Source organism: Pristiophorus japonicus, chromosome 14, assembly GCF_044704955.1.
Source record: "Pristiophorus japonicus isolate sPriJap1 chromosome 14, sPriJap1.hap1, whole genome shotgun sequence".
Taxonomy (NCBI): Eukaryota; Metazoa; Chordata; class Chondrichthyes; family Pristiophoridae; genus Pristiophorus; species Pristiophorus japonicus.
In genome coordinates, this window is record NC_091990.1 from 84,116,798 (window position 1) to 84,141,503 (window position 24,706).

At 49.1% G+C, this 24,706-nt stretch overlaps 1 protein-coding gene and 1 long non-coding RNA gene across 4 annotated transcripts in view; one reads left to right on the forward strand and one right to left on the reverse strand.

Annotated features, from left to right (window-relative positions):
- LOC139279960 (uncharacterized) overlaps positions 1–12,013 on the reverse strand; it is a 45,943-nt gene extending 33,930 nt beyond the window's left edge. Inside the window, exon 1 of the long non-coding RNA XR_011596566.1 lies at positions 11,688–12,013. This is a non-coding gene — a long non-coding RNA (uncharacterized lncRNA). The remainder of the gene's footprint in view (positions 1–11,687) is intronic.
- The window catches only part of LOC139279959 (tetraspanin-18-like), a 358,844-nt gene that overhangs the window by 324,744 nt on the left and 9,394 nt on the right, over positions 1–24,706 (forward strand). For all 3 annotated transcript variants that reach the window (XM_070899320.1, XM_070899321.1, XM_070899322.1), the window contains 2 exons: positions 11,721–11,819; positions 17,082–17,261. In XM_070899320.1, the coding sequence (XP_070755421.1) occupies positions 11,721–11,819; positions 17,082–17,261 (279 nt within the window). The remainder of the gene's footprint in view (positions 1–11,720; positions 11,820–17,081; positions 17,262–24,706) is intronic.

The window sequence follows — 24,706 nt, forward strand, 5'->3', positions numbered from 1 at the left end:
GTTTAGCTCTTGGTACTAAATACTTCTAGTTTGATGGTCTCTTTTTATTGTTCTTGCTGCAAAGTTGAATTTGGACCTTGGAAATAATTGCAGGTGTTAAACCATCAATATCTAAATAGTAAATAAACCAAACCAGCAATCCAAGGGCAGAAAAGAATAATTAAGCCCTTAAGATTTTGCATCATATTTTTAAGTACATAAGAACATAAGAATTAAGAGCAAGATCATATGGTCCCTTGACCCAGCTCCTCCATTCATAACATCATGGCTGATCTTCTACCTCAAATCCAATTTCCCACCCAATCTCCATATCTCTTCATATACTTTGATTCCCCTAGAGTCTGAAACTCTATCTATCTCAGCCTTGAATATACTCAATGACTCAGCATCCACAGCTCTTTCGGGTAGAAAATTCCAAAGATTCAAACCCTCTGAGTGAAGAAATTTCTCCTCATCTTGGTCTTAAATGACTGATCCCTTATCCTGAGACTGTGCCCCCTAATTCTAGACTCTCTAGCCAGGGTAAACAACCTCTCAGCATCTACCCTGTCAATCTTGTATGTTTCAATGAGATCACCTCTCATTCTTCTAAACTCCAGAGAGTATAGGCCCATTCTACACAATCTCTCATTGGAGGACAACCCTCTATGATGGTTCCTGGGATAAGGAATCAACCTAGTGAACCTCCGTTGCACCGCCTCCAAGGCAAGTATATCCTTCCTTAGATAAGGAGACCTAAACTGTGCACAGTACTCCAGGTGTGATCTCACCAAGGCCCTGTACAGTTGTAGCAAGACTGCCTTACTTTTATACTCCAGCCCCTTGCAATAAGGGCCAACATGCCATTTACCTTCCTTATTGCTTGCTGTACCTGCATGCTAGCTTTCTGTGTTTCTTGGATGAGGACACCCAAATCTCTCTGAACAACAACATTTAAAAGTTTGTCACCATTTAAAAAATATTCTATTTTTCTTTTCTTTCTACCAAAGTATAGCTTAGACAATTTGAAATAGGCTGCATCTGTCCTCTATTTTAAGGAAATATATTTAATCACAAACCTGCTGGCTCTATTTCACTACCGTGAAAGAATCATTCCAACACTATGATGTTATCAAACTGTGGGTTTAGGATTTATAAACAGTTATATGTTTTTTAACTTTCGAGCAACAATAATTAAACTATCTTACACAGTACACTCAAAGGGACAGTACTGAGAATTATTGACAGAAATGACCATCTAAGTGCTGTGATGACACAAGGCACGTTATCATAAATATATGAGCAATATTTGCTTTGGCATTCTTTCACCTATTTCCTGTAGCTACATTTAGGGGCCGATACTGTAATTGTGCATCCAGTGCCAGTTTCCCATAGTATCAAGCACCAAGGTCAGAGGTCAGAGGCCTGAGGACCAGGATGTGGCTATTGTGTATGGGGCGAGCACAGAAGTGATCACTGGAAGTGACCAGCAGTCCCTCACAGGTGGAGCACCTGTATCAAATGAACACTGCTGGAGTGCTCTGTTCCTTTCAGTCGGGTCCTTGTTTATGTTCTTGGGAAATCTCTCAGCAACTGATTGTTGCTGCCATGTTTTTGTCTTGATACGTGAAGGACGTCGTTGAAACTTGGCGGAGTCTCCTTGCTGGAGCTTTCTTCATGGTTGTAGCTGCATTAAATAATGGAGGGCACAGGAGAAGGATGATGGGATGATCCGTACCCATCTTACCCGCAATTCTATGTTCGAATCCCTCCAATCCGGTTTCCGTGCCTGCCACAATACTAAAACAGTGCTCATCAAAGTCACAAATGACATCCTATGTGACTGTGACCATGGTAAACTGTCCCTCCTCCTCCTTCTCGACCTGGCTGCAGCCTTTGACACGGTTGATCACTCCATCCTTCTCCAACGCCTCTCCACCATCGTCCAGCTGGGTGGGACTGCATGGGCCTGGTTCTTATCTATCCAGTTGTAGCCAGAAGATCTCCTGCAATGGCTTCTCTTCCTGTTACTGGATCATTACCTCTGGAGTCCTCCAAGGATCTATCCTTGACCCCACCTATTTCTCAAACTGCCCCTCAGCGATATCATCCAAAAACACAACATCAGGTTCCACATGTACGCTGACAACACCCAGCTCTACCTCATCACCACCTCTCGCGACCCTCCCCACTGTCTCTGATTTGTCATACTGCTTGTCTGACATCTAGTTCTGGATGAGCAGAAATTTCCTCCAACATAATGGGAAGACTGAAGCCATTGTCTTCGGTCCCCGCCACAAACTCTGTTTCCTATCCACCGGCTCCATTTCTCGCCCTGGCAAGTGGCTGAGGCTGAACCAAACCATTTGCAACATGGTGTCATATTTGGCTCTGAGATGAGCTTCCGACCACATATCTGCTCCATTACCAAGACCGCTTACTTCCACCTCTGTAACATCGCCTGTCTCCGCCCCTGCCTCAGCTCATCTGCTGCTGAAACCCTCATCCATGCCTTTGTTACCTCTAGACTTGACTGTTCCAATGCTCTTCTGGCCTGTCTCCCATCTTCCATCCTACGTAAACTTGAACTCATCAAAAACTGTGTTGCCTATATCCTAACTCGCACCAACTCATGGTCACCCATCACCCCTGTGTGCACTGACCTACATTGGCTCCTGGTCCAGCAACGCCTCAATTTTAAAATTCTGAATCTTGCTTTCAAACCCTTCCATGGCTCTTGTCGCTTCCCACCTTGTAGCCTCCTCCGGCCTTACAAGCCTTCGAGATCTCTGTGCCCCTCCAATTCCAGCCTCCAGTGCATCCTCAGTTTTAATTACTTCACCCTTGCTGGCCGTGCCTTCAGTTGCCTCGGCCCTAAGCACTGTAATTCCTTCCATCGACTTTGCTGCCTCTCTACCTTTCCTCCTTTAAGCCCCTCGTTAAAACCTACCTCTTTAACCAAGCTTTTGGTCAACAATCCTAATATCGCCTTATGTGGTTCGGTGTCAAATTCTGTTGGATAATGCTTCTGTGACGTTTTACTACATTAAAGGTGCTACAAAAATGCACATTGTTGTTGATTATGAGGAAGAGGAGGAGGAAGAATAGAGACTACCGCTACCTCCTGGTCATCTACAGTGATGAGCAGGAAGATGACGAAGATGAAGTCAGACTTAATCCCACGTGTAAGCCCCCTATAACTCTCTCCTGAATCATTGCTATCTTCATTCCGAGGCAGCAACTCAGATGCTTTCACCTAGGGGCAATTAGATTGTGTCAGTGATGATGAGTGATTCACAGATTCACAGAGCACAAAGGAGATGGAGGACTGGGAAGTGGGTGAGGATGTGGCACCTGCTCAGTGGAGGCCAGGGAGAAGCCTGCCTAAGGCTTTGGAGTCGAGGGACCCAGAACTCATCGGTACTTACCTGACGAGAAGGAATGACATCCAGGAGGAACACCGTAGTTACATGCAGCCTCTGAGGTCAGCCTTCGAGGGTGTGTGACAACTAACAGGTGTGACTCGTAAATTGACGGCTCTCACTGGCAATGGCATCAGGGAAACTTTTTCCTTCATTTTAAGCAGCATCACTGAAATCGGCAGCAGACCCTCACATAAGAAATGGCCAGGGACCAATCAGTCATTCCATCTCCATAGAAGCACTGAGGGCAGAGAATAGGGGAGAGAACAGAGTGCAGTCTGTATCATCATCATAGGCTTCTACTCTAAAAGTGAGTTCTCAGGTGACTGTATAGTCCAATGCAGGAATTACAGTCTCTGTCACAGGTGGGACAGACAGTAGTTGAAGGAAAGGATGGGTGGGGAATCTGGTTTGCCGCACGCTCCTTCCGCTGCCTGCGCTTGATTTCTGCATGCTCTCAGCGATGAGACTCGAGGTGCTCAACGCCCTCCCGGATGCTTTTCCTCCACTTAGGGCGGTCTTGGGCCAGGGACTCCCAGGTGTCGGTGGGGATGTTGCATTTTATCAAGGAGACTTTGAGGGTGTCCTTGAAGCGTTTCCTCTGCCCATCTGGCGCTCACTTGCCATGTAGGAGTTCCGAGTAGAGCGACTGCTTTGGGAGTCTTGTGTCAGGCATGTGGATGATATGGCCTGCCCAGCGGAGCTGGTCGAGTGTGGTCAGTGCTTCGATGCAGTCTGCACAGGAGCTTCCCGATCAACAGAAGCCACGGTGCATTCTGCTGTCTAACAGGACTTTAAGGACCCGATAGCTGCCATTAAACCAGCCATCCCGCCGATCCATGTCCCAGTGGAACGGTGACAGCCGGAGGCCTTCTCAGGACAGCAGCACATGCCGGGCCTTTTTCTCGGCCCCCTCAGATCGTCTCGCCAGTGGAACATGAGAGACAACACCAGGCATCCCAGGAACAAGCCCCAGAGCAGAGAGCCAGTTTGAAGTCGCCCACTGGCAGGAGCAAGCAGCCATGTGAGGTCGGCCCAGCACCTCCCATGTCACTGGCTCTCAGGTTGCAGCACCGGGATAGGTGCTAGAAAGGCAGGCTTAGGCACCGAGGGTTAAGAAAGAGTAGATTAGATGTGTCCACTTGAGACATCAGTGCAATAAAATAAAAACTAGCCTTGTAGAGGCATGTGTGTCACTGTGGCTGAGCTGCCGTTCAGGCCACTCTCACTGAGGTCACTATCTCCGGGAGCAGACTCCGGGAGGCCTCTGTCACCCACAAGCCAGCTGTTTTAGAACCTGAAAGGATCGGAGGATGACATTTTGCAGTGTGAAAACATCGGGACAGCGGGTCAGGAGTTGACATGGCGGACCCTCTGCTGGCTGTTCCACACAGTCGGCACATTTAGAGAGTGGAAGCCCTGCCTATAGTGGGGGGGGGGGGGTGGCATGGGGAGGGGGGGTGGAGGGGAGCTCCCAAACCAATGTGGACACCATCGAACTCGCGCTGGATGGTGGGCATCCCAGAAACCCCATAAAATGGGACGGCCCGAGCTCACTGCTGCCTTGCTGAGATTCCAACGGTGGTGAATCTGCCGACCCAACTTTAAAGATCCTGTATCGCCTTGGCTCCATCATATGCTTCTTCTCCTCCTCCTCTATGATAAGGACATATGAGGGGATGCCCATAGGGGATGCCATACCTGCTCCTGAGAGAAACCTTAACTGTGAGAAGAGGGCGCTTGGTTTCCTGGCCCTGTCATGAGCAAGTGCAGGTGTATCGAGACAGAATGGCAAGGAATTTGCTGCAAAAAATGTTACCCAGCCAGACTCTCTCGACTTGTCAGGCTCAGAGACTCCTCACTTCCTTCTGGCTCAGCTGAGGCTTCCCATGGTAATAAATCTCAGTCTAAGTTACCCTGAGTCCTTGGCGACTGCAAAAGCAGCAAACTGGGAACAGGAGCGCCATTGGCTCTCATTAACATATATGTAAATGTGGGCACTTGGCAAGTGGATTGTGGGAATGACGAAAAAGAACAAGAGAACTGGGCGGGGTGGGGGCGGGGGAAATCGATTTGATGTCGGAAAACATGTACAGATGGCTTCTGCTCAATTTCCTTCCATCAAAGGATTTCTTGGCCCGTTTACATACACTGAAACAGTAAATAGATTCAGCCTCTCCCCACTTATATATTGTGACTGGCTTTAAAGGAACATGCCACAAATCCAAAATTGGACAGGAGACCATTTATGTCAGGGCGCCTGAGATAGAGAGTGTCATGTAACTTAGCGCACACTGCAATATAAATGATTCACAAATGTTAGGAGCCATACAAACATACAAAATTGACAGGGAGAAAACATCCAGCTAGTCCATCAAGCTTACCTCACACTCATGATGGCCAGGGCATCATGACTAAATACTTCCTCCCTCTGCCCACGCCTCTCCACTCCCACCCTTCTCCCCCTCTCCTCCCCCTGCAGACATCCCCGCCGGAAACGGGTCGAATTTACCGTCTTTCCTGTGTTTTCACCGGCGTGTTGGATGCGGTGGCCTCTTGCGCGAAATTCAGCTCTTTGTTTTTTTCAAGCGGGGCGGAAGTCGATGATAATGGGGGCGGGAGCGGAGTGTCCGCCGCTGTCAGTCATTAGCGTAGCGCTGATGATGTCATCGCGCTGGCGCATCACCACGTCTCTCCCCTTCACTTAAAGGGGAGAGCCGCTGTGAGCTCTGCGATTATTTTAGTTCAGCCCACTGGACCACCAGGGAGAGTTTCAGCCAGGCCAGCAGCCTGGTACCCAAGAGGGGGTGATACGCTGCCTGTTGGCGGCCCGGCCGAACCTGGGGGCATAATTGTCAGGCAGACCTGGCAGTCGGCCGACAAAAAGAAATAAGCTGGCGTCCACGGCAGTGCGCCCTCCCCTTGAACCGCCATGTTGCACACACTGCAAACACAGTGCACCGACAGAAAAAACTGACGGGGACACTGCGCGGCAGCCGCAAGAGTTTTTAAGGTGAATTTTGATAGTGGGCAGGTGGTTGGCGGTGCGCCGTTTGATGACTCACTTAGAGGGTTCGGCAGTAGCGGGGCGGAAGTGGGGACCACCGGAAAAAGCACCGGGGAGAATTTCGCGAGCGGCGGCCATTCGACAAAAAATCGGCGCCCAGTCGACACCGCCGCAGGGCTGCTGCTTTCTGATGGTAGCGGGCCTTATCGGGAGGCTGAATTTCAGACCCACAATCCAGGGCCAATAATACTCCAAAAATCCAGGGCCAACCATTTCCAAAGAATACTCTGCAAAATTCTACTATGACTCCCTCAGGTGATCACAACTAGTCCAGGACATCACATGGACCAAGTGTAACCAAAGAAGGCATTCAGCTTCTATTCGATGCGATCTCTGTCCCAATCAGGAATCAGTCTAGCTATCTCTTAAAGGCAGAGAGTCAGCACACACTGCACCAGCCGACAACACATTCCAGAGGCTCACTGCTCGCTGGGAAAAGAACCGCCCAACATTCATCCCCAGGCCCTCCCCAATCTGTTAACCTGGAGAATCTATCAATAGGGATGCTATCCAGCCCTTTCATTCTTCTTTTTCTTAGGCAGTCCCCTGGAGCTGAGGATGACTTGCTTCCACACTAACAATGAGTTCTCAGGTGACTGATGAGTCCAATGTGGGACCTACAGTCTCTGTCACAGGTGGGGCCGATAGTGGTTGAAGGGATGGGTGGATTGGGTGCTTGGGTTGTTGTGCACTCCTTCCGCTCTTTGAGCTTGGTTTCCGTGTGCTCTCAGCGAAGAGACTCGAGGTGTTCGGCACCTTCCCGGATGTTTCTCCTCCACTTTGGGCGGTCTTGGGCCAGGGATTCACAGGTGTTGATGGGGCTGTTGCACTTTTTCAAGGAGGCTTTGAGGGTGGCCTTGAAATGTTTCCTCTGCCCACCTGGGGCTCATTTGCCGTGTCAGAGCTCCGAGTAGAATGCTTGCTTTGGGAGTCTCGTGTCGGGCATGTGGACAATGTGGCCCGCCCAGCAGAGCTGATCGAGTGTGGTCAATGCTTCGATGCTGGGGATGTTGGCCTGCGCGGAGAACACTGATGTTGGTGCGCCTATCTTGCCAATGGATTTGCAGGATCTTGCGGAGGCAGCATTGGGGGTACTTCTCCAGTGCTTTGAGGTGCCTGCTGTACATAGTCCATGGGCTGGATTTGCGACTTTACCATTTTCGGGGTAAAAGCGGAGGTGGGGCGGGAAAGCTACTGCCCGGGTAACGTTTGCGTTGTGTGGAGCAATTTTTGCCATCTGGGCCCTGCACTAGGGGTGCAGCACAAAGGGAGGCATTGTACGACTTCCGCGACACAAAAATGGGAACCTCGCCAACTAAACTGCGGGGCCTTGGGAGGGGGAGAAAAAAAACATTCACAAAAATATTCAAAAAACATTGGCCACACCGCCACAACACAAATTTCTACAAAATACAATGAAAGAATAAACACTGGAACTTACCTTTTCTGCACTTTACCTACCTCACCGCCGCGGCAGGGCTGGACCGCGGTGTTTTCCCTGGCGGTCATCACGGGGCGTATTTCGGGGTGTACGGGTCAGCTGTGAGTCGAAACCTCTGCCAGTGCCACAAGGAGAGCCGTTGCACACCCAGCACAGCTCTGCCAAATCTGATCAGACGATCGCGACTGGATGCAAAAGACTTCACCGTCCCATTTTTTGCCGCGGAGGGTCAAAACCCGGTGAAACCCTGAGCGCAAATGACCCAAAACTCTAGCCCCATGTCTCTGAAACATAGAGGAGGGCGGGTATCACTACTGCTCTGTAGACCATGAGCTTGGTGCCAGGTTCGAGGCCCTGGTCTTCAAACACTCTCTTCCTCAGGGGGCCGAAGGCTGCACTGGCACACTGAAGGCGGTGTTAGACTTCATCATCGATGTCTGCCCTTGTTGGCAGTTGGCTCCCGAGGTTTGGAAAATGGTCCACGTTGTCCAAGGCCTCGTCGTGGATTTGGATAATCGGGGAGCAGTGCTGTGTGGCGGCGGCAGGTTGGTAGAGAACCTTTGTCTTACAGATGTTTAATGTAAGGCCCATGCTCTCGTACGCTTCGGTGAAGGTGTTGATGATGGTTAGGAGTTCAACCTCGGAGTGTGAGCAGGCGCAGGCATCGTCTGCATACTGTAATTCAATGACAGAGGATGGTACAACCTTGGATCTGGCCTGGAGGTGACGGAGGTTGAACAATTTCCCATTTGTTCTGTAGATTAGCTCCACTCCAGCGGGGAGCTGATTGAGAATGAGATGGAGCATTGCAGCAAGGAAGATCGAGAAGAGCGTTGGTGCGATGACACAGCCTTGCTTGATCCTGGTCCACATGTGTAATGGTCTGTGGTGGATCCGTTGGTCAGGATCACGGCTTGCATGTCATGGTGAAGCAGGCGGAGGATGGTGATGAACTTTTGAGGGCAGCCGAATTTGAGGAGGACACTCCATAATCCCTCACGGTTGACAGTGCCGAAGGCCTTTGTGAGGTCAAAGAAGGCCATGTACAGAGGTTGGTGCTGCTCCCTGCATTTCTCTTGAATTTGACACGCGGTGAAGATCATGTCCGTTGTGCCCCTTAGTGGGCGGAATCCGCATTGCGCCTCTGGGAGGAACTCCTCAGCCAGTGGGAGAAGGCGATTGAAGAGGATTCTTGCGATGACTTTCCCTGTGGCAGACAGCAGGGAAACTCCTCTGTAGTTACCTCAATCGGACTTATCACTTTTCTTGAAGATGGTCACAATTACAGCGTTTCTGAAATCCCCTGGCATGCTCTCCTTCTTCCAAATAAGAGAAATGAGATCATGGTTTTGCGCCAATAGTACTTTTCCGCCATGTTTTAGTGCTTTGGCGGGGATTCCATCTGCTCCTGAGGCCTTGTTGTTCTTCAGTTGTCGGATGGCCTTTTCAACCTCAGGCCGGGCTGGGGTTGTGCTGAGATGGTGGCGGGTAGCATGCTGTGGGATGGAGTCGAGGACACTCACGTCGGAGACAGAGTCTCGGTTGAGGAGATCTTCGAAATGCTCCTTCCAGCGTGCACTGCCTGCCTCTCTGTCATTAATGAGTACCTCTCCGTTCTTTGCCAGCAGTGGGGTAGGACCTTTGGTGCTTGGGCCGTAGGTAGTCTTGACTGTGTTAAAGAATCCATGCACGTCGTGGTTGTTGGCTAGTTGCTGGATCTCCACCCACCATCTGTTCTTTAGGTCGGGAGTTCTCTGTTGGACGTCGGCCTTCGGACATCTGTAGAGCTACTTTCTTGCTCTTGACTTGTGTTGCTGTTTCCAGTTCAAGAATACCTTGCTTATTAGCTCCTGGATCTCCTGGTCATTCTTGTCGAACCAGTCTCCTGGTGGAGTGACCAAGGGTCTCTTCACAAGTGCTAATTATGGATGCCTTGAGGACAGACCAGGCACTGTGAACACTCTGCATCTATGGTTCACTGGAAGTCATCAGGTTGGTTGTAAGGCGCTGGCTGAATAGGGTCTTTTTTAGCAGGGTCTTTGAGTGCTCCAGCATTGATTTTCCTGTGGCATCGTTTCTGTTACTGCCGCTGTTTTGGGGCTACATTGATGGAAGTGACAGAGCGGATTAGGCGGTGGTCAGTCCAGCAGTTGTCAGTTCCTGTCATGGCGCGGGTGATACAGACGTTCTTGCGGTCCCTCCCTCAAACGATGACGTAGTCTAGCAGATGCCAGTGCTTGGAGCGAGGGTGTTGCCATGAGGCCTTGTACTTATCTCTCTGACGGAACAAGGTATTGGTTGTGACCAGGTTGTGTTCTAAGCATTTCGTCAGGAGGAGGGTACCGTTGGAGTTGGCTTTCCCTACCCCCTCTCTGCCAATCACACATCCCCAGAGGTCTGTGTCCTTTCCAACCCGATGTTAAAGTTGCCAAGGAGGATCAGCTTGTCGCCCGTTGGGACTCAGGTCATGGATTGTTCGAGGCTGGAGTAGAATTCCTCTTTGGTCTCGTCTATAGCTTCCAGTGTTGGGGCGTACGCACTGATGACCATAGCGCACTGTTTCTGGGCTAAGGTGAGCCGAAGGGTCATGAGGCATTTGTTTATCCCACAAGGGGAGTATCTGAGACACCAAACTTGCTCATTTTTTATAGCGAAGCCCACCCCATGGAGGCAGTGATCTTCTTTTGATTTACCTCTCCAGAAGAAGGTTTAACCACCACCTTGTTCCTTGAGCTGGCCTTCCCCTGCCCGTTGAGTCATGCTTAGGATGGTGATGTCATCTGAATTCCTGGGTAAGGATAGCAGTGCGGCGTTCCGGTCTGTTGCTGTAAGGGTTGTCCATGAGGGTCCTGACGTTCCAGGTTCCGAACTTCATTTTGAAGGGTGGAAGATGCCTGTGCATGAATTGTTTTAAAGTGGGGTGGCTGTTGCACACCAGCTACCACACGGGCTTGACAGAGCAATGTCTTGGTCCAATGGCAAGGGGATCCAAGACGATTGGAGACTAGGCTCTGCTGCATGGGCCTCGTACACACACACACACACATACACATATTCCTACTGTCCTCTTCCCTCCTTCCCACAGATCCGCTCTCCCTGGCACGCAGTGTAGGCCTCCTGACCTCAGTGCTGCACCTTCCCTGGGTCCGACCCCACTCCAGGTCCACGCTGTGCTACTCCTGGGCTTTGACCTCGCTGCTGCAATCTACCAATAGGGATGCTATTCAGCCCTTTCATTACTTTATAGGCCTCTATCAGGTCGCCTCTAAGTCTACACTGCTCTAAAGTAAATAGACTAAGGTCCTTGAGTCTATCTGAGTAGCCGAGGTTCTTTCAACAGGGAATCATTCTTGTAGCTCTGCTCTAGACCTTTACCAGGGTCACTGTATCACCCATCATGTGCGAGCACAGTACTCGAGGTGTGGCCTGACCATCAACCTGTACAGTATCAAAATGGTGTCCTTTGATTTATACTGAATGGTTCCAGTAATACAACTCAATACCCTGCTGGGTTTAGCTACAGTTCCTCTACATTGGTCATGAACTTTCTGTGATCTGTGCACAATCACTAGAATCTAGAATCATTTTCCTCTCTCAACCTATTTCAGTATTATTCCTTGCAAATGATGCATGTATTCTTTGATGGTCCTACCAACATGCATGACAATATATTTATCTAAATTAAATGCCATTTTCCATTGTATGGCCCACTTCCCCAGCATATTTAAATATTTTTAATGCGATTATGTTCATAAGAAAGTATTACTGCTGTTATTACCACTGTTTCTGTAATCCGTTTTGTTTCTTGCAGTTGACAAAGGAACAGTTTAAGGATGAACTGATAGATTATTATACTGGAGACAATGCAACGGATTATTTCTCATCCGATGCCAATTCCATCATGATCACTGTAAGTTCATTTCGCGTGAATCTCTCCTCACTCGCGTTCAGGCATGCCTCTTTATTTCTAAAGAAACATAGGGCCTGAGTTTGGTCGACTCATCATTGGCTGCTGCTGAGTTTTCTCGATGGTCTCCATGTTTTCTGGGCGCTCTCCCCTCCGAGCGGGTTTGGTCAGGTCCTCACGCCGGCGGGGAGGGAAGACCGCTGGGGAGCGTCTGCTGGCATGTGCCGATGTGCAACACCGACAAGAGTCCTCCCGCCTGCTCCCTCCCCAGATTGGTCCGGGCGATCCTCTGCTTCAGCAGCAGAAGAGACCACCGCGTGGAGGCGGGACTTAGCTGAATGGTAAGCATGAAGACCTGCAAAAAAAGATTAGTGCATTGTTTTCTTTTGCAGGGATTTAGGTCGATGGGGTCCTCTGAAGGATTTCTGGTGTTTTTTTTAATTGTTTTGAAAATGTTTTAATTTCGTCATTCCTCCCTCCCTGGGCCCGACTCTATTCTCAGCAGTACTTTGCCGAGGATCGCATTTGCTGCCCAGAATGGGACCTACCACCCGCTGCCACCCAGAATTGGCGTGCAAGGCCCATTTTTGTTGCCTGGCGGTTTGTCCCACATTTTTTTCACAAAACTTCCGCCCAAAGTACTGTCAGGATCTTAGCGGTCCTTTGATCGGTACTTGGGCAGAACTTGGGTTTCACCAAACTCAAACCCTTTACTTACAGGAGCAAACTGAGTGTCAGATTAAAGGTTCCGAGATAGACCTATAAAATGAATTTTATCCACTTGGTTTAATTTATGTTCTGTTTCACCACAGTTGTCCTCAAATCAGCCAGATGTTTCTCTCCCACCTCTTCCCCAAACCAACCACCTGTTTTTGTCACTTCAGTTATCCTAGTATGTGATTTGCACAGTCTGCAGTGAATCAGCCTGACTCCAGAACTTCAGGCTGGAACACAAGCACACAGCTGCATGTTTTGCATGTGTAGGGTTCTGGGTTCAATCCGTGAAAAAATATACTTCAAAATTGTTTTTGCCTCCTTGGAATGATTAAGCAGGAATAAAGGACTAAACTCCTTTCTCAACCTGAACAAAATTCCTGTTACTTTATTATAAAATCTACAGCACTTGGAAATATATCGCCGTTCCTCCATCGTCGCTGGGTTAAAATCCTGGAACTCCCTCCCTAACAGCACTGTGGGAGTTCCTTCACCACGCGGACTGCAGTGGTTCAAGAAGGCGGCTCAGCACCACCTTCTCAAGGGCAATTAGGGATGGGCAATAAATGCCGGCCTTGCTAGTGAAGCCCACATCCTTGCGAGAAATTCTTAAACAAACTGGAAATTAAGGAGCCTTTTGCTATGGGCAGATTCCTTTACTTCCTTTTTTAATTTATTTATTCATTCATAGGATGTGGGCATCACTGGCAAGGCCAGCATTTATTGCCCATCCCTATTTGCCCTTGAGAAGGTGGTGGTGAGCTGCCTTCTTGAACCACTGCAGTCCGTGTGGTGAAGGTACTCCCACAGTGCTGTTAGGGAGGGAACTCCAGGATTTTGGGCCAGCGACGATGAAGGAACGGCGATATATTTCCAAGTCAGGATGGTTTGTAACTTGCAGGGGAAATTTCAGGTGATGGTGTTCCCATGCGCATGCTGCCCTTGTTCTTCTAGGTGGCAGAGGTCACGGGTTTGGGAGGTGCCGTCGAAGAAGCTTTGGCAACTTATTGCAGTGCATCTTATAGATGGTACACACTGCAGCCACGGTGCGCCGGTGGTGGAGGGAGTGAATGTTTAAGGTGGTGGATGTGGGTATCCATCAGGTGGGCTGCTTTGTCCTGGATGGTTTCGAGCTTCTTGAGTGTTGTTGCAGCTGCACTCATCCAGGCAAGTGGAGAATATTCCATCACACTCCTGACTTGTGCCTTCTGGATAGTAGAAAGGCTTTGGGGAGTCAGGAGGTGGGTCACTCATCACAGAATACCCAGCCTCTGACCTGCTCTTGTAGCCACAATATTTCTGGTCCAGTTAAGTTTCTGGTCAATGATGACCCCCAGGATGTTGATTGGGTGGGGGGGGGTGGGGTGGTGGGGGGGGGGATTCGATAATGGTAATCCTGTTGAATATCAATGGGAGGCGGCTAGACTGCCTTTTGTTAGAGATAGTAATTCAGACATGATCCCATCAATTGAGCAAGAAGTAATTGTAGCCCACATGGGAGCCAAGGTATCAAGATAGGCCGGACTGGGCATCAATTGTGGGTTTCAACACGATCATTTGTGAACATTTGGTTAAGGTAAATAGAAGGAAACTATATTCACTGGTCAGTGAGTCAATAACGAGGGGCATAAATTTAAGTTCATTACCAAAAGAATGAAGGGAGAGGTTAGGAGATTTTTTTTTAATGTTGGGACATGGAATGCCCTACCAGATACACAGTGGAAGCAGAGTTTGCAATAGCCTATAAAGGGGAAATGGATAAATATTGACATGGAAACATTTCTAGGCCTATAGGGAGAGCACAAGGAAATGAGACTAAGTGGATAGCTCTTCTAAAGAATTGGCATAGACACGATGGGCCGAATTATCTCCTCGGTGTAGTAAAATTGTCCAAGTTTAGTGCCAGTTTGTGCTGAAATATATACAATTTGTGCGAAGAAATGGAGGGTGGATGGGAACAGGTAAGGATATTTCTTCTTTTGTTCACTAATTGTAGCAAAAGAGTAGACACCACTGTAATCGAGAGTTCAACATGGCAGAAAACCTAGAAGAGTATAGAAAGTGTAGGGATGAAATTAATAATGAAATTAGGAAAGCAAAGAGAGGGCATGAAAAAATACAGGCAAATAGAATCAAAGAAAACCCAAAGATATTTTATAATTACATATGGAGCAAAAGGATAATGAAGGAAAGAGTAGGAGGATGTGGGTAAGGTACTTAATGAATACTTTGCAACTCTCTTCACAAAAGAGGGGAATGATGCCGACATTGAAATTAAGGAGGAAGAGAGTGAAATATTGGATCGGATAAACATAGTAAAAGAGGAAATATTAAGGGGCTTAGCATCTTTGAAATTAGACCAAATATATCCTAGGCTATTGAAAGAAGCAAGGGAGGAAATCGTGGAGGCTCTGACCATCAATTTCCAATCCTCCCTGGCGACTGGAGTGGTGCCAGAGGTTTGGAGAACTGCTAACGTTGTTAAATCGCAAAAAATAATTCCAAGAATCAAACACTTACCTGATGCAGTCATGCCTTCCCTTAGTGCCCGCAGACAGCTCTGCACACCAGGCTTTCTCTGGTGGGGTCACCACGGGGCCGCTACGGGCGGCGAGCAAACCAAAGTCGATAGCGGGGGCGTTGCACACCGGCCAGCGCCACGCTCCGGGGCGATACTCCTCAATGCTGCCAGTACCGGCACACTGAAGTGCCGAGCGGCGCTACTGTCGATGCTCGCTGGTGCTAACCCTGTAGCGCCCCTCGCGGAGGGTGCTATCCAACCGAATTTTGTCCCATAGAATCTTACAGCACAGAAGGAGGCCATTCGTCTCATTCTGCCTGTGCCAGCTCTTTGAAAGAGTGATCCATTTAGCCCCACTCCCCTGCTCTTTCACCACAGCCCTGCAATTTCCTCCCTTTCAAGTATTTATCCAATTCCCTTTTGAAAGTTACCATTGAATCTGCTTCCACCGCCCTTTCAGGCAGTGCATTCTAGATCACAACAACTCGCTGTGTTAAAATAAATTCTCCTCATCTCACCTCTGGTTCTTTGGCAATGACCTTAAATATGTGCCCTCTGGTTGCTGACCATCCTGCCAGTCGAAAATATTTATTATATCAAAACCCTTCATGATTTTGAACATCTCTATTAAATCTTCCTTTAACCTTCTGTTACTCCAACTAGAGAAGTAGGTCCCTGATTGCAGTGCGAGCAGGCACAGCAGGAGGGATGAAGGAGCGGCAAGAGTTTGTAGATGGAAGTGACCGGGGCCTAGGAGAGGCGTGAGTTTGGGGCTCAGAAGAGGTGAAGGCCCAGGGGCAGCACAGGCCAGCCCACACTGCGATATGTGTGTGCGCTAGGTCCATGCAACAGAGCTGGTCTCCAATAGTCTTGGGTAATCCTTGCCACTGGACCAAAACCTAGCTCTGTCAAGCCCGTGTGGTGGCTGGTGTGCAACGGTCACCACACATTAAAAAAATCGACGTACAGGCATCTTCCACCCTTCAAGATGTAGTTCGGGATCTGGAATATTAGTTTGGGATCTGGAACATTGAAACACCTGTGAAATCATCCGTGCTTGGCATGGAAGCAAGTCATCCTCACTTCGAGGGACTGCCTATGATGATTCTGTTTAAAAAGGGAGGAAGGGATAAACCGAGTAATTACAGGCCAGTTTGTTTAACCTCAGTGGTGGGCAAATTACTGGAATCAATTCTGAAGGACAGTATAAGCCTTCATTTAAAAAGACACAGGACTGGATTTTCGGTTGCCGAATGCTTCAGTTAACGGCCAGAGGGGGCGTTAATGGGAGCGTGAGGTGTTAATTGAGGGAGGAGTCCTGGCCAGGACACACACAGACAACTCCTGGCTCATCTTGAAATAGTGCCACTGATGTTCAACATTCACCAGAACAGGCAAGCTGGGCTTTGTTTTAACCTGTGACAGTGTAGCACCCCTGCAATCTTACACTGTAATAATCAGCCTGGCCTACAAACTTGATCTCTGGGGTAGGGCTTGACCCCTCCATCACCTGACCCAGATGGGAAGAGTGCTACAACTGAGTCAAGATGTCAATGGGCAAACAGAGCAAAGTATAGATTAAGACTGTTTTAAACTCAGTTTATGTGGGACTCTTACAGACTTACATCCCATTAGGCTTGAATTCCTTACCTTTAAGTAAAAGGAAGTTGTGCCAACCAAGTCGGGTTACCAACCCTCCAGGAATGTCCTGGAGTATCCTGGAATTAAAGATGAATCGACTAGACACGGCTGTGAGCAATCGAGGAACAAAATCATAGGGGCATTAAAAAAAGTGATTTTTAAAACTTCATTCCTTTAAACACTTTTATTTATAAAAATATTGGAGATAGGGAAAAAAAGGCCAAGCGGGCAGTTGCAAGGTGGGAGATCATGTAATGAAACCTCCAGGAATACGTCCACCTAAAGTTGGCGACCTTATAACCCGCTGTACTACCATTTGAAATGTTTGCTTTAAGTGTTGTTTCTTGAAAAAAAAGAAATGGTGTATAATCCAATTTTTTAAAATTTAGTTTGAGTGCTGCGGAGTGGCCGGACCAAACGATTTCACTGATGCCCTCGAATTCCTTATATTAAACCCTTCATACAATGTGCCAGAGGCTTGCTGCAATAGGACCAAGGCCACATCGGATGGAGAAATACTTGACTTAAACAAATGCGTCAAAGGAAACGTCGACTTCATCCACGCTCAGGTACAGAAAAACACATCCAGGTCCGTACCAATGAATATTAGGGACTGCTAAAGGTTTTGGAATATTCTCTCGTAAGCAGTGATATTCAGCCCATACTGCCCAATATCTAATGATATGAGACTGTAACCTGGGGACGCAACAGGTAGGACCCTCTTGTGATCGGAGCTGGATCTTATATTTTTCACACATGCCTTTCCCCAATCTTCCCAAAGCTGGACCGTAATACTCAGTGAGACAAGGCCGGAAACAGGTCATTCAATCGCTTTATTTTATATACAGCAAGTGAGGTAACTACAGAACAGCTCTCGAGGACAAGAAAATAATATAAACACCACGCTATCCCAATTGTAAGTCTAGGTTAACATCTCCTGGGCAGCGGTCTGATTCTGAGCAGCTCTGGGCTTGAGCTGAGTGGGTTTGCCCTCACAAGGCCTGGCCTCCCTAGAGCTAGCTGGCTGACCACCTGCCCAGATGTCCCTTTGTCCTTTTCTCTCTGTCTTCCCAGCAAGTGGGAAGGTTATCTTTCTGACCTCTTCCCCATTCATTAATTCGCCAATAGGCCCATCAATAAAGCCAGGCACCATTCCTTCTGCCTTGTGGATGCGGGTTTGAAGAAATCATCTCCTGCTATTCTCAAAATGTAGAGGGGACACCCTAGGTTATCGGGCCTGGGATGAGACAAATGCCCCCTTCCCTCAACCCCCTCCCCACATTGTCTCAGTTGGAAATACGCCGTGAGCCATGATATTGTTCAAACTGGCTTGTCTGGCTTTAATGCACATCTTCAATGTCCAGCACATTAACAAGTAAACCCATTGTCTCGGTGGCTTCAGCCAGTAGCTTGTCTTGAAGCTGTGTGAAATCTCTTACACAACACTTAAATGTAACTTGTTCCCAAATCCTTTCCTTGAAGAGAAGTGAAAAGATCAAGAATGCAGAAGTAGTGCAGAGGCTTGGAGTGACAGGGCCATGGCGAGGGAGAGCTGAGTGATGGCACCGTGGGCTCCACTGATAGCACCAGTGGTGCATTATAGTTATGATGGGTCTCTGGGGAAGAGGGCGAATACAGTGGGTCCCCTCAGCAGATCTCAGGAACTCAGTGTGGCACAGGGGTAGGGAGTTGGCCCCCAGGGGTGTATAACATATTGATGTTCCAACATGCCAGACCAAACATCCAGTATCAGGTTTGACAGGATGAATACTGTGGCCAGGCTGGTCCTTTCGTTTGCAGTGGGAGGGATAGAGTGACTTGGACATCTCTCCGAATAGAGTGCAGGGAACGGATGTCATTTGACGCACTGTTGGAGGAGCTGTGCATGCGCACACTGCTTCACCAAGGAAGCAATTGGCCACCTCTGTGAGATGATCCATGATGATTTCAAACCGCAGTCTACTTCCCATAGGGCAACGAAGATGACGACAGCCCTCAATTTTTGCCAGTCAGGCACTGGAGATCTCTGTGACAGCAGCCAAGGAGCTGTGAGGACATGCACTCAACCGGTGAGAGAGGTCCTCTTCTGCAGGGTGTCAGACTTCAGTAAATTCTCCAGTGCAGCAAAGGGACGCGTCCATCAATTTGCACAGGATTACCGGCTTCCCCGGGACACAGGCGGCCATCAATGGACCCTGGTGCCGCAGCAGGCTCCCGTTCATCAACAGGAAGGGTTACCACTCGCTAGATGCTCCAACTGAGAATTCGTTCCATGAATTCACACCATCAGGGAAGCACTCATGATGGGAGAGGTGCAGGCACTAGAGATTACTGAACTCGAAAGAGAAAATGCTGAAAATACTCAGCATGACCGGCAGCATCTGTGGAGAGAGAAGCAGAGTCAATGTTGCGGCATTTTACTCTTGTTATTTCAGATTTCCAGCATCCACAATATTTTGCTTTTTGTATTAACATTTGCGGCCACTCAAATTACCACCCCGGGCACTTCGACAGAAACAGCCTCTGCCAATCCTGGCATTTCCTCACCAAATCCGCCACGGCAACTTACCCGAGCAAGCACTGGCACACATAGTCACTTGCGAGGAGTTACTTAGTGAGTCAGAAGGCTTGTCACTGGGTGAAACACTGAGGACTGGTGAGAAGGAAGACCTGGGAATGGGCGACAGGGAGAGGGCCATTCTTTCATAGGGAATGGGGAGGGGACTGGAAGAGACCACTGCCTCCAGCGGAGGACTCAGAAGACCCAGATCTCAGGAGCCTTGTCTTGAAGGAGCAACAATTCAGGAGCATCAATGTCATGTGGAAGCCATGGAGACGATTACATAAGAACATAAGAAATAGGAGCAGGAGTAGGCCACCTGGTCCCTCGAGCCTGCTCCGCCATTCAATAAGATCATGGCTGCTCTGATCCTGGGTTCAGCTCCACTTCCCTGCCCGCTCCCCATAACCCTTTATTCCCTTATCGCTCAAAAATCTATCTCCTCCTTAAATATATTCAATGACCCAGCCTCCACAGCTCTCTGGGGCAGAGAATTCCACAGATTTACGACCCTCTGAGAGAAGAAATTCCTCCTCATCTCAATGGGCGGCCCCTTATTCTGAGACTATGCCGCGAGTTTAATTTCCCCTATGAGTGGAAATCTCCTCTCTGCATCCACCTTGTCGAGCTCTGGTTGCGATGATGTGTAACTGTGAGGCGTTTTGTATCTGCATCTGCAACACAGGAAGTATCTCTTGCCCTGCAGAACACTCTGGAGACAGTGACATCCCAGGAGGTTTTTGTGTCATGAAGACTGCAGGCACTGAGAAGTAGCTGTAGAAATTGAGACATTATTGTTTAACTAATGATCACATAGAGTTGTGCAAACATTTCTGTGGACACTTTCAACCTTTGGGAGTTGGGTAACGGCAAGGCAAATGGAAACTTCTAACTTATGAAGCAATTTGGCTGAAGTTTTAGACAGTGAGGGACTTTGTGAGGGTGAGGAGAGAGAGCGGGCAGGTTGAAATGACCATTTTGGTGAGTCAACCTTTATTTTTTGAAGCATTGAGGTGTCAGTTATGCTCTGCCTACACTGCCAGCAAATCTCCTGTTCCACGTCCTCTCCTTCCTCCTCATGCTGTCAGGATACAGCTGTACCCTCCGCCTCTTCACCACCATCATCACTCCTGGGTGCAGGAAACAGCAAGGCTTCCTTTGGGGCAATGTTATGTGTCATGTATCTTACATAATTATATATAACTGTATCCTAACATGCTATACATGACTGTAATAAGATATGACCTGTAATCACCAGCATACCTTACCACCAGGGGTGCACTAGCAGGAGACACTGGGATACCTGCCCCAGACAGGTATATAAGGACAGGTCTCAGGCAAGTGCAGCATTCCAGAGCTGTGAAATAAAGGTGCAGGTCCAGAGTGACCTTGACTTCACTATATGCCTCGTGTGAATCTGTACTGAGGGGACAGGACTTTACAATGGCGACGAGTTACGGGATTACAGAATCCACAGAATAGCGAACAATGGATCAGATGAAAAGTACAATGCTGGAGACAATTGGGAGGACTTTATAGAAAGGCTCCAGCAAAGCTTTGTAACCAAAGACTAGTTAGGAGACGACAAAGCAGACAAGAGAAGAGCCCATCTCTTGACCAGCTGTGGTTTGAAAACATACGCTTTAATGAAGGATCTGCTGGCACCCGAGAAACGAGCAAGCAAGTCGTTTGAAGAATTGAGCACATTGGTAAGAGACCACCTGAAGCCAGCAAGCAGCCTACACATGGCCAGACACAGGTTCCACAACTACAGACGCTGTGTGGGCCAGAGCATACCCGACTTCGTGGCGGAACTTCGGAGGTTGGCTAGTTTATGTGAGTTCTCCGATGAACTGAGGAGAGAAATGCTGAGAGACTTTTTCATTGAAGGAATAAGCCATGCAGGCATATTCTGAAAGCTCATAGAGACCAAGAACCTGCCTTTAGAGGCAGCAGCACTGGTTGCACAGACATTCTTGGCAGGGGAAGAAGAAACGAGGTTGATTTACAATGCAGGTACGACAACTAATGAAATATTGGAAAAAATAGAAACATAGAAACATAGAAAATAGGTGCAGGAGTAGGCCATTCGGCCCTTTGAGCCTGCACCGCCATTCAATAAGATCATGGCTGATCACCCACCCCAGCAGCACCCCCCCCCCCATGCCCCCTCCACACCCCCTGACCCCCCCAGCCGCAAGGACCACATCCAACTCCCTCCCAAACACATCCAATGAACTGGCATCAACAACTCTCCGCAGCAGGGAACCCCACAGGCCAACAACTCCCCGAGTGATGAAGTCTCTCCCAATCCCATCCCCAAACAGTCCACCCCCCATGCCAAGACCGTGCACCCCACACCCCCCGGCTCCGGACCCACCCAACACCGGGAACATTCCCCCCGCACCCGCCCCGTCCCGTCAGAATCCTTCCCAAATGCCGAACACCCCGGATGTCGAGCCCCCAGCCCCGGCCACTCCAGAGCCACACCCCCGCGACACCAACCACACCATATCCACCAACCGCCATCTGCGCAGTCAACCCGTCCACCCCACCCCACAAGGAGTTCACAGCATGAAACAAGCTGCTACCCCCACACACAGACAAAAGCAGGAGAGCAGGCCCTCAACAGCAGGCAGTGGCGCCAGAAACCATCAAGGGCCACAGGAACGGCCGTTCACACCTCATCAACCCACAATGCGAGCAATCAACGACAAACTGAGAGAAGCTCAAGAGAGATCAGCCAGATGCCGCTCATTCTTTGGAAACAATGGAAGCGGTCTGTGCTGGAGGTGTGGGGGTCGGCACTTGTCAAGGGAATGTCGATTTCAGCACGCTGTTTGCAGGAACTGTGAATATGCAGGGCATCTGGCCCGCATGTGCAACAAAATGGCAGCTCGGCTGGTATACGAATCTGATGGGTCGGAAAGCGGACCAGAAGATGGTGGGGACAGTACCCGGGACATCGATGTACAGCGGGTCAACACAAACAATGGCCGCTGCTCCTACAGCAAGATGCCTCCTATAATGATGAGGGTCCTACTCAACGGGATATCTGTCAACATGGAGCTGGATACGAGAGCGATCTCTCATGGGCGCTCAACAATTTGAACAACTGTGCCGACGCGCTCAGCAGGCTACCCCTGGCGATCACGGAAGGGTCTGACGAACAGGACTGTGAGATAGTCATGGCAATCAAGGCCTTTGAGTCCACAGGTTCGCCCATGACGGCTCACCAAATCAGAGCCTGGACGGCCAGCGACCCCACGTTATCCTTAGTAAAAAGATGTGTCCTAACCGGTGACTGAGCAGAGGCTCGCGATGCCTGCCCGGAGGAAATTAAACCCTTTCACTGGCACATGCATGAGCTATCACTACAAGTGGACTGCCTGATGTGGGGCAGCCGAGCAGTCATGCCTGTGCGAGGCAGAGAGGCATTTGTCCGGGAGCTTCACCCCGAGCACCCGGGGATCGTTCTCATGAAGGCATTGGCCAGATCCCACGTCTGATGGCCTGGTATTGATGCGGACTTGGAGCTCTGCGTCCGACGGTGCACCATTTGTGCCCAACTCAGCAATGCCCCCAGGGAGGCTACCCTGAGCCCCTGGCCCTGGCCGACCAAACCGTGGTCGTGGGTGCACGTAGACTATTCGGGCCCATTCATGGGCAAAATGTTCCTCGTAGTTGTAGATGCATTTTCAAAGTGGATCGAATGCACCATTTTAAACTCGAGCACAACCTGCACCACTGTGGAGAGCCTCGCAACCATGTTTGCAACGCACGGAATCCCTGACATATTGGTCAGTGACAATGATCCGTGCTTCACCAGCACAGAATTCCAAGCCTTTATAATTGACCACGGCATAAATCACGTCAAGCTGACCTCCAACGGCCAGGCGGAGAGAGCAGTGCAAATCATTAAACAAGGCATGCTTAAAATCCAAGGTCCCACGCTGCAGGGTCGCCTGTCGCGACTGCTGCTGGCATACAGATCTTGTCCGCACTCATTGACTGGGGTTCCCCCCGCGCAACTGTTGATGAAAAGGACTTTAAAAACAAGGCTCTCATTAATCCTCCCAGACATGCACAAAATCGTTGAGGCAAAGCGCCGCAAGCTGACTGAGTACCATGACAGAAATTCGAGGGGGAGATGGAATGAGATAGGGGACAAAGTGTTTGTACTAAACTATGGCAGGGATCCCAAATGGCTTGCAGGGACAATAACGGGCAAGGAAGGAAACAGGCTACTGGTAGTACAAATGGACAATGGCCAAACCTGCCGGAGGCATGTAGACCAAGTCAAAAGCAGATTTACCAACAACACTGCGGAACCAGAGGCAGACTACCAGTGCGAGTTCCACCAGAGTTTCAATGTGGAACTCGCACCACACCTGGTGGACAGACAGAGGGAACAACCTGAGAAAAGGGCAATCCCAACAGACAGCCCAGGCGAGTCAACAACAATCACACCAATCGAAACAGACAGCCCAGGCGAGATACCAGCAACCACACCCAAATAAAAACAGACACCAAGGCAAACAACTGAACTACAACTCAGACGCTCCACACGAGAGCACAGACCACCTGAGAGACTGAACCTATAAAGACAATAAGACCTTGGGGGAGGGTGATGTCATGTATCTTAAATTATTATATATAACTGTATCCTAACATGCTATACATGACTGTAATAAGATATGACCTGTAATCACCAGCATACCTTACCACCAGGGGTGTACTTGCAAGAGACAGGTATATAAGGACAAGTCTCAGGCAAGTGCAGCATTCCAGAGCTGTGAAATAAAGGTGCAGGTCCTGAGTGACCTTGACTTCACTACATGCCTCGTGTGAATCTGTACTGAGGGGAGAGGACTTTACATTATGAAACACACAATGTGCCACAATGATCCTGGAGACTTCCCTTGTGCTGCCCTGGAGGTTTCCACCATATTTATCCAGGCACCTAAAACAAGACTTCAGAATGCCTGGAGCCTGCTCTATGGCACCTGCGGTTTCATAAGTGGCACCTGAGAACTGAATTGGTCCCTGTGCTTGCAGCAAGGCAGCCAGCCGACAGAACTGGGTGGCTCTTCCTCTTTGCTCCTCTTGTTCCATTGGGAAGGCAACAAATTGTGCAGTCTTCCTGAAGAGCACATCAGTGACCTTCTTGATGCAGCAGTGAGCTACTGACTGGCTAATGTACCACAGGCCGTCTGATGTTGCCTGGAAGGATCTGGATGTAAGTAAGGTAAAGGCAGTGGCCACCGGGCCTGATACAGAAAAGGCTGTTCTCCTGGTGAAAAGAACTACATGTCTTCAGCCAGAAGTTGTGATATTTCCCCAGTAGCCGAGAAGAAGTGCAGCAGTCTGAGGCACAGAAGTGCAGGGAGGATAGGTAAGCCCACCTTGGTCTGTAGATTGTCCACGTGTAGGGAAGAGATGCCTTCTATGATA